Source organism: Triturus cristatus, chromosome 8 (genome assembly GCF_964204655.1).
Source record: "Triturus cristatus chromosome 8, aTriCri1.1, whole genome shotgun sequence".
NCBI classification, from domain to species: domain Eukaryota; kingdom Metazoa; phylum Chordata; class Amphibia; order Caudata; family Salamandridae; genus Triturus; species Triturus cristatus.
Genome location: NC_140591.1, coordinates 762,161,017 through 762,178,541, shown reverse-complemented (window position 1 = coordinate 762,178,541; position 17,525 = coordinate 762,161,017). Strand labels below are relative to the sequence as shown.

The 17,525-nt window shown below is 43.8% G+C and overlaps 1 protein-coding gene across 1 annotated transcript in view; it reads left to right on the top strand.

Moving 5' to 3' along the window:
- Positions 1–17,525, top strand: part of MOSPD2 (motile sperm domain containing 2) — a 544,536-nt gene that overhangs the window by 462,191 nt on the left and 64,820 nt on the right. The window contains exon 14 of the mRNA XM_085622201.1: positions 6,184–6,283. Within this exon, the coding sequence (XP_085478327.1) occupies positions 6,184–6,283 (100 nt within the window). The remainder of the gene's footprint in view (positions 1–6,183; positions 6,284–17,525) is intronic.

Below are 17,525 nucleotides of genomic sequence, written 5' to 3'. Positions count from 1 at the left end.
ACACAGATAGGACTTTTGTAGATGTTTATACCAACTGCATTAGGACAGAATTTGTGGGAATTGGGAAATGGTATATTTTTATCAGGATGAGGATATGGTATCTTAGCAGATCTCAAGTTGCGTTAGAATTACCACTAGCATTGAATCCTTCTGAGGTCCCTAAAGCGAATACCGCTAACCTTTTGACATAGAAGTACCTTTTCTTCTGCTGTTTCGAAAATGGTAGAGTGCTGTCTAGGCATTCAGCTATTGTCATATTGTTATGTGTGGCTGTTCCCGAGCCCCTCTAGCATGAACGCCTGAGTATACATCCAGTAATTCAGTGCTATGATGTAGCAACACTGGTTCACAGAAGCTGTTACTCACTGTTGCTACATCACAAAGAAATTCCAGGCTGTGCTGGCAGGGCTGTCACAGAGCCTGTCCGTGTAGCACTGGCAGAGCAGGGAGTGCATTAGGAGGGCAAAGGAAAGCACAGTGGGTGGTAGGGGAAAGTGGCAGGCGGCCATTTCTTTTGCGACAAGGAGAACCCATGTTATGTATGGCTCCCCATTACTCCTATGTCCCTGCTTAGTACTTGAAAGCAGGGTTACATGATTTGGGTGGATCCTACATAGCAGACAGTCTTTTGTGGACCGTATGCTTGGTCTGTGGGATGGATCCTTTTCTTGGCTCGACTACCTGTGTGTGCCTGAAAGATTTATACATAGAATATCTGAGGTTGACATATTGCCCAGAGGGCTGTCCGACCATTCCCCAGTGGCACTTAAGCTCCATATTAGTCCAAAGCATCCACCTTTTCTTCGCCACCTCCCGCCCTGACCTCTTCGTAACGAGATATGTCATTCCTACACATGTCGATTACAGAATATTTCTCTCTTAATATGGGAGCAGCATCCTCAAATGATAATATAAGAGGGTATGAAGCTGATGCTTGGGGGGGGGATAGATATTAGTTTCTGTGTGGGGGGGCGTAGGCATAGAACCCTTGCATTGGCGGAACTCTAGGCACAAATGCACACATGAGTGTTGAGGGTGGGATAGGGCTGAGACAATTAGGCCTGATCCAACAGCAATATCACCAACTGTTATTAAATGATGGTAAGCAGGTATGGCAAGCTTCACAAAGCCGCATATATCAATGGTGAGACAAATCCAGCATGATACTACATCGACTCTGCTAAGCTGTGTAAGTGCCCCCACCTCCGGTACCAGTGAAATGATTTTCGAGGGGGTTGGGGTCGAGCCCCCAGGCTGTGGCCCAAAGTTTACAGAGTACTTCCAGGAGTGGTACGCCCAATAGGCTACGCTAGAATGAAAACATATAGTTGATTTTATTCAGGCTAAACCGCCCAGATCTTTATTTGAAACAGCCCTTGCACAGCTGGATGAGCTGATCACTCACGAATTATTGGTGCCTCTGGCGAAGCTGCAGCCTGGAAAGGTCCCGGGCCCCAACAGCTTCCTGGACGAATTATTTAAAACCCATGTCCCACAAATGGGTAAACATTTATTGAAGCCAATGCAGCGCTGAATGTCTTGCGGCTCCCGCCATATTGGCGACATGCTGAAATTGGCTTATTTCCTAAGCCAAGCCTTCCGCCGGATGCACATTCATCCTACTGTCCCATTTCACTTCTAAACATTTAGGTAAAACTCTTGGCCAAAACCTTGGCTAATACTTTGATGAAACATATGCCCAACCTGGTCCACCCTGATCAAGATGGCTTTATTCCTTGCTGAGCCACATGCCGCAATGTTAGACACGTCCGCAATGATCTTGCCTTGATGGACTGACTTGGGTGGCTGGCGGTGATACTTCTAGATGACATAGACAAGGCTTTTGACTCTGTAAGCTGAGGTTACTTCTTTAAGTTACTCCGACTCAATTAGGGACGGACTGTTATTCCTTTCCTTTGTTTGTTTGATGTACACTGATCTCACTGATTCAGTTCGGGTAGTGAGTGCAGTCTCGGCTCCTTTTCCGATATGCCGGGCCAGGGGTGTCCACTGTCTACCCTGCTATTTGCCCTGACCATGGAGCCTCTGGTGCGTGGATTTGAATGGTCTGCAGAGCTGTCCGACAAAATAGTCCTGTATGTTGATGTCTTCTTCCTCACAGACATGGCGGCCTCTGGCCCCTCATCTTACAAATTATTCAGGTTTTTGGTGAGACCTCCTGGCTAAATAGGAACCTGGGAAGTCTGTATTATTCCCCGTTGGTGAGACGGCTCGAGACATAAGGTGAGTGTCGGACTTGACATTGACTACCCATGGTTTCAAGTATTTGGGGGTGTTTGTCTCTCCAGTTTCGAGTGTCTAGTGGACCCAAAATATGGCCCTATTATTATAGCGAGTTAAAGAAGTGAAAGCCTGATCCCCATTGGGCTGTCCTTATTGATTTTCAAAATGGTCTCTTTGCCTCGTATGGTATATCAGACCTCCGAACCATCCCTATGCTATCCCTCCAGTGTGGTTCCAACAAATGAATGTGGTCTTGAGTCAATTCTTATGGGGCAGAGGATCGTTGAGCATAGCCCTTCGGACATGTTTTCAGTCCACGTATTGTGAAGACATTGCTGCCCCTGATGTACAATCCTATTATAAGGCCTCTCACCTACAGATTATTAATGATTGGTGGTTGGTCCTCCTGAGGATCCAGCCAATGCGACAGAGCTATGGGTGACACTTCTGTGCTCGCCTTTTTGTATAGCAGAAGGGATATGGCATTGCTTCCCCCAGCTACAAAGATAGTGAGCACTATGTGGAGACAGTCCCTCCATAAGATGGGGTGGTGGGGGAGACTTAGCAGAAGACATTGTTGTGGCAGGGCATTTACCTTTGGCAGGTGGCCCAGTTGAGGGGGTGTCACAAATGGGACACCATTGGCATTTCCACGCTAGGTGCTATCATGCTTGGCACAGTGCTTAAATCATTTCAGGAGATGCAAACTGAATATCAGCTGCACCGTAGCCAGTTTTATAAATACCTACAGTTGTGACATGCCATATTCCCTTACCTGAGAGACCGCCAAGAGCTGTCAGAGTTTAGCCCATTAGAAGGTAAATTATTGATGGGGATCTCGAAACCCATAAGATTAGCAAGATTTATCAATCCTTTGCTACAAATAGCTCGACAATGCTACCGGCCCTACGGGCAGCATGGAGTGCAGACATTAACAACATTGATGGTGACGACTGGACTGAAGCCTTGGAGGCCCCTCAGGGTGTGGTGGTGTCTTTCTGAATCTGTTTGATTCAGTTGAAATATGTATACAGAGCCATATATTCTAGAGGCCGACTTTGGCGTATGTGTCTTATTGGTTCTCCAGTGTGTCACGTTGAGGGGCAGAGGAGGGAACCTTTCTCCATACGATCTGGAGCTGTGCAGCACTGACACGGTATTGGTGGGGAGATGTCTTCTCTTGGGGAGGTACATGCCTGGTATATTCCACGAGGCCCCAAATTAATCCTTCTGCATTTCACAGACCGTATTGGTGGAAGCTGCTATAAAGGACAGATGCTGTTTCTGGGACTCACATTGGCAAAGAGCTATTGCTAGACTAAGGAAAGCGACCACGCCACCTACAGTAGGGGAATGGAAGAGAGGGATAGACCACTGCATGGATTTGAGGTGGTGGTTTTCTTAGGGGCTGTCCACAAAACATCTGAAAATATGGCTACGGTAGGCGAATGATAGGGGAATCGTCCTTGCCTTTGTTCGCACTATAGATCTCTAACTTGATGCAAAAATAAGACAATTCAGTCGATAGACTCATGGAATGGAAATGGGGACTGGCTTTATATCTGCGTAGACATTGTCAATGATCTATGGTGGGTGGGCGGGCGGTCGGGTAGACAATGTGCAGGTTCATGTGTTCTTATTGTTCATGGGATTTTCTATAATAATGTCTTATGTACGTATACAAGTCATACTAGGGCCTGAACAGTGCAGCAGGGAAGGTACTCTACTGGTGGTTCTGCACCGGAGCTGCTGAAAATTCCCCTGGGCGGAGGCATGTGCCATGAGCCCAGCAGAGGACAGGACCACCACCAGAAGCTAGTGGGCAGGCCCAACCTCACCCTCATTGGAGGGAGAGCAGTGAAATCAATCTCTAGAAAGAAGAGTAAAATACAGGCACCAGGAGGACTGGAGAAAATATTCCTGGTGAAATACCTTGCTAACAGGAGTAAGGCTACACCAGAATCATGAGAATGGGTCCAGCAGGCCAGAGAAAACAAAGGTAAAAGTTCAATCTGCAGGGGACCAGGTGGGAAACAGAACACATAGCGACCACTGTGATCTTTACCCCTGGGGAAGGCCACGGCCCAGAGGTCAACGTACAAACAGCGTAGCGTACTTCCCCTCAACCATTCCAGTTGCTCCCAGCAGCCCCCATGTCTCTGGTAGTCAACGCAACGATACGAGCAATGTCCCACTAGGCAGCATGTGACTGGTCCCTGGGGACTCCTAGTTCCCTGGAGACTGACACACTAAGCCAAGAGGCTCCCTGGGCAGACAGGAGCCCTGACACCGAGACAGGTACTTGCCCTATTCCCTGTGCCTTTCTCTATAAGGGGCTTGCGCAGCCTATCAGCTGTAACTGCCTGTTTCTCACAAGGACATGAGAAGAAAGAACTGCTGGCTCTTGCATTGACTCAATGGGGTTGGGCCAGGCACGAGAGAGCCGGTCGTGGCTTTGGGGCTGCCTCCATGGTCCACCAGAAGAATAAGACACGACTGCTAGCCGGGGCCTGATGCCTAAATGTGTGGGAGGCCACTAATACAACTTGCAAAGCCGGAGACACATGAGGGCGCCATAAGCCCCCATGAGCGGCTAGAGATTTCTGTATTTGTTTTCTGTGATTCCCCAGGGAGGGCAAAAGAGCCACAGGCAGCTTCTGAAGAGCTGATGGGGCTGCCAGCCGTCTAGCAGCCCCTAGAAGAGTTTCCCCTAATGTTATGTTTATGTCCCCGGGAGAGTTTGATTGTAGTTTTAAACACTCCTGTAGCCTTGTATTTTGCTCAGATGCCCTTGCAGTTTGTTAAAAGTCAAAGAAAGTCTCAGGCGTGCATTAAATTTAAATTGTAATGCTTTAATGACAACAAAATTGAAAATGAAATGTTATACGTCTTAATCAAGGTCATGGAACTGTTTTATCGGCTAACAAAGTTAGTAGTGTAACTGCACCAGTACTTTTGACCACCCACATCATTGCTTGCACTACCCCGTATGTATTCCTGTGGTAATTCCAAGATTTTCTTTACTCACACCTTTTGTTAGCAGGGCCGGACTGGCCATAGCGGGCACCGGGCAATCCCCCGGTGGGCCGGTTTTGGGCCCCTGGGGGCAGTTGTTGTTACTGCAAAATCGGCCCTGTAACAAAATCGGCCGAAAACCGGCCCTGGCAAAGAGCTCGGCGGCACCCCCAAACCCCTAGGGGAGGGGGGCGGCCGAGCACTTTGCCAGGGCCCGTTTTGGTTCTCAGCCCGGCCCTGTTTGTTAGGATACTTCTGATGAAATGTTCAGGTGGAAAAACATCGGCAGTCGATTTTACTTATTAACTTTTAATCCCGATGTGACAGTTAACCCCTGTTAGTAGTGGGTAATCCTTTGATGAGATTACGTCCCACATTGGGAATCCTCTCCGTAGTGGCCTCAGAATGATGGCATGTTTTCTGATGTGATGGGAGGCTGTTACAGGAAACCTGAGAATTGTATAATCTGTCGCAAAATCATCTTTTCGGATAGGAGAGGGTCTGACTGGGATTGAAAACTGGCCCCAGTATAAAAATGCCCCCCATTACTGATCAGGTACCTTATAAAGTAGCCCACATTTCAAATCGTGGCAGTTTTGAGTGTATAAAGGCACTCTGTGCAGGTATTTTGCTAGGTATGGGGGAAGCTGCATGCATCTGTGCTCTCTGCAGGCAATGTTCGTGGTAATGTCAGAGAAAGCAACGAAAAACCGGCCCATCAGGCGTAGTAACAGCCAAAATAACCTGTCCACACACTGACCTGTCAGGCCAGCCCTTATGGCTCTGCCTGATTGTCCAATAGGCCAGTCAAACCCGGGCTAAGGACCAACCTCACTAGGTGCTGGGAATTATTTATTTCTGTACGTACCATTGTTAAAATGAAAGTCTGCATAATTTTTTTTAATTTTTTCTTACTTCACACAGGCTCCATTGCCACGTCGTTGAAAGTAGTAAACCGGCCTCTTTGCTCCTGAAAGAGAATGTGAACAGCCCTGCAAAAACAAATGAAGATTTATATTTCAAGGTAATGCAGTCGTTCTCTGATCATATCTTTCGTCTCGGCAAACGTTTGATTTCAGTTGCAGGGTTCGTTCCCTGTTGCAAGTAGCAATCGATGCAGATATGATCACCGTAAAGGTGTTTTGACTCCTTGTGAAAGTACATTTGCTTGCCTGTATTTAGAACCACGTTCTCAATTACTATGTTCGCCAGACAAGCGGAAACACAATATTGCTTTGCAACCTTTGATCCCACTGAATTTCTGTCGTGAACGCCATTCATTTCTTTAATTAATTTGCTGGTGTTCAAGTGCTTTGCTCTTATTAGAAGGTATGTTTTGGAGGCGTGAGTCATTAATAGTAATTGCCTCTATCTACATAATGCTGGATGGATGAAACTTCTTAACATAAAGTAATTCAGGTTAACAAGGGGCATAGTGAATTGGTTTCTCTTCTGGTTGGTCTGTCCTTGCTAATTAGCAATTAGAAACCGGGGTTGAAGGTAAACTGCCTGAGATTTATTTGCTGCTGCATAAAAACAATGAAAAATTGTAATCTTGTTTGTGGTTGCTACACATATCCCTGCTGCATCAAACAAATATATTTTTTAAAGCAAGCATTTCACTACAAAACTGTTCCTCCATGGACTTTGCTAGTTTAATGGCCTTTTCTTCTTGTTTCACAAAGATATATTATAGAAACCTGGGGCTGGGGTCCGCCCAGCCTCACAAGCTGAGTGTACCACTGTATATTTTCATAATTTAATAGCTAGCTTTCTGCCTTAAGTTCACCTATCACAACCAATGTCTACTTTGATTAATCTAATGTGTCAGTTTAGTTGGGCCAACAATATTCATTGGGGAATGGGTGAGTGGTGAGACAGGAGTACATTTGGTTGTAAAAATGTGGAACTGAATCCCTAGATCTCTGTGCCTCATACTATTTTGTTGAGATAGACATCTCGATTAGAAGATACAGCTAGCTTTGTGGGGCTTAGTTATTTCCGAGCTAAGGACAACAGGCATCTAAAACAGGTAACGGTCACTGGACACTCTGTTGCTGGGATTCTGCGAAGTCACAGAACTATGCTTGGGGTCATGAAAACTTAGCAGGCAGGGACTGAGTCATCCTGCCACCTGAGTTCCCGGGAGCCCTGGGACAGACTAGCTATAGTGTCTCACTTGCCCTCCTAAAAAAATTTGAAAGAGCCTGGGAAAGTGTGAATTGTAACATGTGTAGGTAAACCAGAATGACACCATACATTAACAGAGCATCAAGGTATTATGCGTAACTATTTTGTTGTTAATCACGAAAAAATCTGTTTTATTATTTAAATTATTGCAAATCAGACCATAATCAATAGTTTACAGCATAAAACCATCAATATAATTTTATACAGTGTCCTATATTGCAGTATGTATATAGAATAGTACACTTTAGATTATGCACTTATTTACATCCTTTACCTTTTAATTATCCCTTATGAATTTAAATACACATTGAAGTCATTCATTCGACCATAACATAATGACAAAAGGGTCCACAAGGTGAGTGGCTGAGATGAGCGATGAGGCTGGCGGTATGTTGGCACATTACGCATGTTTCGGCTGAGATGCCTTCGTCAGGAAACCGTCACTACATTCACTACATAGAACACAAAGGAAAAAATACAGGCTAATTATGGCTGCCTACAATCATTATATTATGTTATCGTCTTACTAGAAGATAGTTATAGATTTACAAATATATAGGGAGGTTGGATCCCTGGTGACCTTACTCTTGAACTTTTCATAATGAAAGAAACAAAGAAGATTAAGTGCCAATGTCTAGAGCAACCTACGTGTCAATCACCAGGAAGGAAAGATGTGCAGTACCAGAACATGAGAAAGCCAGAACAGATAGTGTAAGAATTTTAAAATAATCATATATATTTATAATTAAGAAACCACAAGGTGCCCCCATTCATGCATACAGCCATTGAGGAGTGGTTAAATATGGCAAATCTCGTGACCACTTTTTTAATGGAAAAATGGCTTGGGAACACAGCAGAAGTGCCTCGCAGAAAGTAAGTCCTGTGTACTTGCCTGACATGTTTCATGCTATTAAAGCATTTCCTCAGGGGCTCGCAGGTAAACAAGAGTCTTTGGTCACGGCACCCAATCACCGCAACAGAAACCACACCTGGTCACAGCGGCTCACTTGAGTAACAACATTTGGCACTACAGGATCCAGCAGGCCACGGCTGTGGCCACGCCCATCAGGACGGGGACTAAGTTACGTTATGGTGCCTATTTAACTGCCGTGACCAAAGACTCTTGTTTACCTGCGAGCCGCTGAGGAAATGCTTTAATAGCATGAAACGCGTCTGGTAAGACCACAGGACCTACTTTCTGCGAGGCACTTCTGCTGTGTTCCCAAGCCGTTTTTCCATTTAAAAAAAAGTGGTTACTTACTACTCACCTGTGTTGGGTTTCCTCATTCCAGGCAACTGTGTTTGTGGAGATATATATATATATATTCACTGAAAAAACCAAAGGTTTCAGGGGCGTTATAGTTAGGAATTTGCATTTAAAAATCCTTAGAAATTCACTGAAAAAAACCATAGGTTTCAGGGGCATTATAGTTAGCTGGACATTTCTCTAGTACAAACCCTAGAAATTCCCCCGTTCTAGTTAGTTCAGCTAACTATAACTCACGCCCCCGCAATGCACTGCTGATGACGTCACATATTGCATCACTCATGACCTGGTCAATGACATCACTGATGACATCTGAAATTACATCACTGATGACATCACTGATTACGTCATCCATGTGATAAATTAGTGCATCTTCTCACACCCTATACTCAATCAAAATTTCAGACTTCCATTCTCAAAACCATAGATACTCCAATACCAATAACTACATACCCACTCATTGACTCTTAGATCTACACACACATCCACTCACTCATCTGTACAGTCACTCAGTACAGGACTATCATATGCATTTATACACCTACATAGACACTCACACACCATCAATCATCCATAGAGGTACTCTCACACCTAGTCAGTCATGCAAATAATTAATCACACTCCCATTTACTCACCTACGCAGTTATACACACACAAGTTCACTTACTCATAAAAATAGTACCACATTCTTACGCTCTTATACAATCACTGATACAAGCACACACTCATCCATACAGCCACTCTCACAATCACACACTCTCACATATACCCACTTATATACTCTTACACACATATATACTGCCTTTCACATATGTAGTTACTCACACATGTACCACTGACATACATTCAATCACTAACACACCCATACATACACTCACCCAACCATACAGTCCATCACAGATGCACTCTTAAAACCATGCACCCATAGAATCACCCAGTCACACATGTATGCACAGATTCACACACACCCCACCCACACAAACACTCAGACAACCGATCAATAACCCATAGAGACACTCATATAGCTATTCACAAAACCATGCAGCCGCTTATACACCAACAGACAGACAGATACAGACATTCACACAGTTTAGTCACTAGTCTGCAGTAAGATACGTTTAATGACTCACTTATAGAGTCAGTCACGCACCTACTAAATCATCCATTCACACACTTATACACACTTATACACCCACTCATTCTTCCATAGGTTTTTCCCTATATATATATATATTCAACATATTTAAAATTTACAGAAAAACACTCTCACTGGATGATGTCATCAGTGATGTCATCAGTGATGTCACTGACCATGTCATGAGTGATGTAATATGTGACGTCATCAGCAGTGCATTGCGGGGGCGAGAGTTATAGTTAGCTGAACTAACTATAACGGGGGAATTTGAAGATGAAACATATAAGGGATACATTGTCGAAATCTTTGATCTTCTGCATATAATCTTATTGTCCGATATTCAGATGCAGGAATCTGCACAGGACGTTCATCATATCGTCCACCTTTTCCTGTTGGAAAAAACTGCGGGAAACAACGAGCTTCCAAGCTCTCTTCCCATACACTCATGGGACTTCCTGTTGCTTTTTTCATTTGAAACCAATCAATTGTATTCCCCATCACCTCTTTGGAATGAAGTGGATGTACACTGTAATGTTCATAGATCTCTTCACATCTGGACATGTTCACTTTTTCTATTTGTCCACTTATTGTTTCAGTATCTTCTGCTAAATCTATTTCTTCTTCTCCAACAAACACATTTCTATAGTACTCATTATTTTTTAATAGATAGAAAAGTGCAAAATGCGTAATTGTAACATCCACTAACTCTTGCCAAATTTTCTTATTCTTAGTAGGAACACCATTAACTAGAATGACTAGTGGCTCATTTTCTGCATGGTCTACACCAATAGTTTCAATATTTTTCCTTAAATCTAACGGTAAATACACAACTCTTCCTTTCAATCCTCTTTGCAACTCTGATGGAGGTAATTTACCTGTTTTGGGCTCCATACGAACAATAGCCTGAAACGGGTGAACACATTGTATGAGAATAGACTCATACGTATTTAAACTATCAGCTCTGGTGGAATAGCAACCAACTCTAGATTATTATGAACAGCTCTAGCAGGCATTTTATTCTCATCTAATTTGTTGACAACATGACAGATTTTAAAACAGTTATCTGTCAGCAAATACATGATGTTACCAAATGCTTCTCGCACAGAGACTCACTGTGTGTTTCTAGACAAACAACACTATCCCTTGCACTATACCAAAACACATTTCTTCATCTAGAAGGAGCACTACATTTTATTGTAGAAACATAACTCATTTCACAAATTCATAAACAATCACTGATTTCTAATTTACCAAAATATAAAAACAGCACAATTCTCTCTCTGCAAACACATGAAAAACACAAATGCTTATCACAAAAGACCTCCTCTCAATTAAATAACTCACCTTTCAAGTAGTTTTGTAGATTAAGAAGTATATCAGTCACACACCAGATTTTCTTATACAGAATCTCTGCACTGTGCACCTGTCAGCAAAACCAAAGAATGGCAAAGTTTCCCTCTCATTTTCCCCACATATACATGTAAATATCAAATCACATTCCTTCCCACATAAATTCAAAACCAAACACACATTTCTATTGGTTAAACATTTCAACCCTTTCCAAATGACATACATTTGAACCCTTCCCCCAATCAGCCTTCTGCCTGTTACCATAGAAACAGGTCATGGAACACTGTACTGAGCACACAGGTCACAAGTTCAGCACACAATGTTGCTAATCAAAACAGCAAGTATGCTTGACTTTTCAACATATCAGCTTATCATATATAATGTTCCTTTCACGCACTTTTTGTTAACCAATAACAATCATGCGTTTAAAAAACAGAAATATGCACCCTACCTTTCAGTGTAGAAGGTTGTCAAACAACCAATGATTTCTTGTCTTTTTTCAAAACTGCATCTTAGCCACCATTTTAGAAAAATCTTACTTTCCAAACTGCCATTTCATTTACAGAGACCATCTGAGTGCATCCAGACCTCCTTTCAAGATGCTTAGAGTGTGGATTGTGGGACACAGCTATATTTTCTGGAGCCAAAGGTATGCAGAAAACAAAGGCATTCACAAAGCCCTAGGTTTGCCAAATGTAGACATTAAATGGATTGGACAGAGAGGGTTAAAGTGGAACCAATTGATGCCATTGGTGAAATCCTTCATGCATATCCAACACACATAATAGTGCACTGTGGTGGCAATGGCCTAGGCACTTTGACTGGGGTAGGTCTGGAAATGCTTATGAAGGACACCTTTGCAGAACTGATTTCACTTTTCCCCAAAACTGCCTTTGTGTATTCTAACATATGCCAAAGGCAGAAATGGAACTGGTCCAATCATTTTTGTCCACAGATTGAGAAAGCTAGGAAACATGTGAATAAATCTGTTTCTGCTTTTCTCCGAGACTATAGAATGGGGTCCATTTTCAATAACAATCTGCGCTTTCATATGCAAGAGATGTATAGGAGAGATGGAGTACACTTTACTGATGAAGGAAACTGAGTCTTCCTCAACAACTTTAGACTCTGTATAGGTACTTACTTATAAGTACCAAAAACTCTCAATGAACACAACGGCTCTTTTTAGAGCCACTCAAGAACAAAACACTTAGGCTTGATGTTTAGCTCCCAAAAATGTCAATTTTTTTTTCCTTGGATCCGCGCACCCAACGCGTTGGGAACCATGCACCCAACGCGATAGGATGCGCACACCCTGCGCGCATTTCGCCTTTTTTTTTTTAAAAAGGGGGCCCCAGAAACTACTGAACAGATTCACACCATTTATGCAAAAGGCACGAGTCTGAACTGAGGACTACCTCTTTGCCAAATTTGGTGTAATTCCGTCAGCAGTTAGCCTGTAGCTGCGACAACAGCAGATCCTATGGGAAATTGCATGGGGAAAACGTGTTTTGGGACCCCCCTATTTTCTCGGCCCCCGCTTTACGAATCACCACGAAACTTTCAGGGTAGGAGCGAAGCGGAGCTGGCCAAAAGTTTGGAAAATTTCGCGAAGATTCGTCAATCGCCGCCAGACTTATTGGGAATAGAATGTTGCGGATTTCCTATGGAAAATAGGTCCTAACTATAACTATCTACTGGCGATACGCTGAAAAAACACACGTCAAAATTAAAAAAAAAAAATTTTACGGAAAATTAAGGGAGGTTCGCGCACTGTGCGCGCACGCTAAAAATCCCATAAAAAAATAAAAAATACATACATAAATTAGCATTTAAAAAACCTTTGAAATTCACTGAAAAAACCATAGGTTTCACACACGTTATAGTTACGAATTAGCATTTAAAAAACCTTGCAAATTCACTTAAAAAACCATAGGTTTCACACATGTTATAGTTAGCTGGACATTTCACTCGTAAAAAAACAATGAAATTCCCCCGTTATAGTTAGTGCAGGCAACTATAACTCACGCGACCGCAATCCTCTGCTGATGACGTCAGATATTACATCACTGATGACATATGTGTCTTTCTGAAAAATAAATATTTGTAATATATGTATAGCTAAAGATTAATGGAAGAAGACATGGGTAAATAAGTGTCTAAATACAATGATGTAATATCTGACGTCATCAGCAGAGGATTGCGGTCGCGTGAGTTATAGTTGCCTGCACTAACTATAACGGGGGAATTTCATTGGTTTTTTACGAGTGAAATGTCCAGCTAACTATAACATGTGTGAAACCTATGGTTTTTTATATATATCTATATCTATCCTACCGGCAGTCGCCAGTAGGTAGTTATAGTTAGGACCTATTATCCATAGGAAATCCGCTACATTCTATTTGGAATAACTTTGGCACCCGTTGACGAATCTTCACGAAATTTTCAAAACTGGTGGGGCGCTCCGGTCCGCTCCTATCCTGAAAGTCTTGGGGTGATTCGTCAAGCGGGGACCGAGAAAAAAGGGGGGTCCCAAAACGTGTTTTCCCCTTGCAATTTTCCTTAGGAACCTTTAATTGCAGCTACAGCCCGAGCTGCTGAACGGAATTAAACCAAATTTGGAAAAGAGATAGCCCTTGGTTCACACTCTTGCCTTTTGTTTAAATGCTGTAAATCCGTTCAGTAGTTGCTGAGAAAATCAAAAGGAAAATCACATATATATCTGGGCGGAGCCTAACCACATATCTCATCGTGAGATCGGATTGGCTGTCAGTACTTCATCCAAGAAGTGTTGGCAGCCATCTTGGGACCAATATACATGATAGCACCTCATTAAAAAGCATTGCAGTTAATAGAAGGTTTTAAGACTTTAGTTACATTATAAATTTGTTGATGGTACCATACTCATTTTAGGAATTGTGGTGTGTTCTAAGGTGATTTTACCATGTGAAAAAGCCTTCTGCTGGGATATCATGAATTATGTTTGAGAGAAAACTATTTTCTCATGCCTTTCCAACAGAGGTTTGGAAGGTGATCTATAAGCTAAACTGAGACCGTATTTTCTGTAAATTCACATTAACTTTCTCAGTCATGTGAGAATGAAGTCTGACATTCTCAGTAAAACATGTACATCCAACAAGGGCAGAGACTGTCAGTTGTTTCCTTTGTGTTCTACTGCAGCTTCCCAGAGTGTTCTAAAGCACAACTAGAGCGCCAACAGTCTTACTTATGACACAGTATGGCACACCTGAAGCCAACTTGATTGGAATAAAGTGGTAACACTTAAAACATTTAATTTGCAAAGGGGCAAAATGAGGGGGTTCATTTTGCCATAGAAAGTATGATTAGTGCTGCAGAAAGAAACATTAGGGCACATTTTGACTTCTCAAATCCTCTTTTATTTCATTAAAAAAATTCTGACATGCAGACTGAAACATGCACTTTGAATACCAGCAGCAGCCTTCCCTGGTGAGCAGTAGCTTTACTACAGTGATCTAATGAGCAACTAGAGTGCTAACATTCAGAATTTATGGTAAATGTGTGACACATCTGAATGCCTTCTTGATGGAACCAAAGTAAACAACTGAAAGTATTTCCTACTGAGGAGACTGCAGTAAATGAGGAAATTAGGAAACATCATACAAATAAGTCTCCCAAGATGGCCACCAGAGACAAAAGAGCCCAAATGTAGCACACATATCACCCAGATGTAGCTCAAGTATAGCCCAATGACAGAATGTCCCAGAGTGTTCTTAAGAACAACTAGAGCGCTTACTGCCTTACATATGACAAAAGTATGGCACACCTGAAGCCATCTTGATTGGAATAAACTGGTAACACTTAAAACATTTAATTTAAAAAGGGGGTTCATTTTGTCCTAGAAATTATGGTTAGTGCTGTAGAAAGAAAAATTAGGGCATGTTTTAAGAGATCTCAAATCCTTTTCTTTATTTAATTAGAAAATTCTGACCTGTAGACTGAACAATCACTTTCAATACAAGCAGTAGACTTCCAGTTAACTCCCTGGTGAGCACTACCCCCTACACTACCCAAACACCACTGCACTACCCTAAACCCTAAAACACTACCCCCATCATGACCCCTACACTACCCAAACACCACTGCACTACCCTAAACACTAAAACACTACCCCAGCTCGACCCCTACACTACCCAAACACCTCTGCACTACCCTAAAACACTACTCCAGCACGACCCCCTACACTACCCAAACACCACTGCACTACCCTAAACCCTAAATCTACCCCCAGCATGACCCCCTACACTACCCAAACACCACTGCGCTACACTAAACCCTAAAGCACTACCCCCTACACTACACAAACACCATTGCACTACCCTTAACCCTAAAACACTACCCCAGCACGACCCCCTACTCTACACAAACACCACTGAACTACCCTAAACCCTAATACACTACCCCCAGCATGACCCCCTACACTACACAAACACCACTGTACTACCCTAAACCCTAAAACACTACCCCCAGCACGAACCCACAAACACCACTGCATAACCCTAAACCCTAAATCTGCCCCCAGCACGACCCCCTACACTACCCAAACACCGCTGCATTACCCTAAAACACTACCCCAGCACGACCCCCTACACTACCCAAACACCACTGCGCTACACTAAACCCTAAAACACTACCTCCTACACTACACAAACACCACTGAACTACCCTAATACACAACCCCCAGCATGACCCCTTACACTACACAAACACCACTGTACTACCCTAAACCCTAAAACACTACCCCAGCACGAACCCACGAACACTACACAAACACCACTGCAGGAACCCGCAAACACTACACAAACACTACTGCACTACCCTAAATCTACCCCCAGCACGACCCCCTACACTACCCAAACACCACTGCACTACCCTAAACCCTAAAACACTACCCCAGCACGACCCCCTACCCTACCCAAACACCACTGCACTACCCTCAACCCTAAAACACTACCCCAGCACGACCCCCTATACCACACAAACACCACTGCACTACCCTAAACTCTAAAATTACCCCCAGCACGACCCCCTACACTACCCAAACACCACTGTGCTTCCCTAAACTCTAAAACACTACCCCTGGCACGACCCCCTACACTACCCAAACACCACTGCGCTACCCTAAACCCTAAAACTCTACCCCAGCACGACCCCCTACACTACCCAAACACCACAGCACTACCCTAAACCCTAAAACACTACCCCCAACACGCCCCCCTACACTACCCAAACACCACTGCACTACCCTAAACCCTAAAACACTACCCACAGCATGACTCCTATACTAGATAAACACCACTGCACTGCCCTAAACCCTAAAACACTACCCCCTACACTACACAAAAAGCACTGCACTACCGTAAACCCTAAAACACTACACCCAGCACGACCCCCGACACTACACAAACACCACTGCACTACCCAAAACTCTAAAATACTACCCCCAGCACTGCCCCTACACTACCCAAACACCACTGCGCTAGCCTAAAACACTACCCCCCGGCACGACCCCCTACACTACCCAAGCACCACTGCGCTACTCTAAACCCTAAAACACTTCCCCCAGCATGACCCCCTACACTACCCAAACTCTACTGTGCTACCCTAAACCACTACCCCAGCACAACCCCCTACACTACCCAAACACCATTGCACTACCCTAAACCTTAAATCTACCTCAGCACGACCCCCTACACTACCCAAACACCACTGCACTACCCTAAAACACTACCCCAGCACGACCCCTACACTAAACAAACACCACTGCACTTCCCTAAACTCTAAATCTACCCCCAGCATGTCCCCTACACTACACAAACACCACTGCACTACCCTAAACCCTAAAACACTACCCCCAGCACGACCCCCTACACTACCCGAACACCACTGCACTACACTAAACGCTAAAACACTACCCCCAGCACAATCCCCTACACTACATAAACACCACTGCACTGCCCTAAACCCTAAAACATTACCCCTACACTACATAAACAGCATTGCACTACCCTGAACCCTAAAACACTACACCCAGCACGACCCCCTACACTACACAAACACCACTACCCTAAACCCTAAAACACTACCCCCAGCATGACCCCCTACACTACCCAAACACCACTGCGCTGCCCTAAAACACTACCCCCGGCACGACCCCATACACTACCCAAACACCACTGTGCTTCCCTAAACTCTAAAACACTACCCCCGGCACGACCCCCTACACCACCCAAACACCACTGCGCTACCCTAAACCATAAAACACTACACCAGGCACGACCCCCT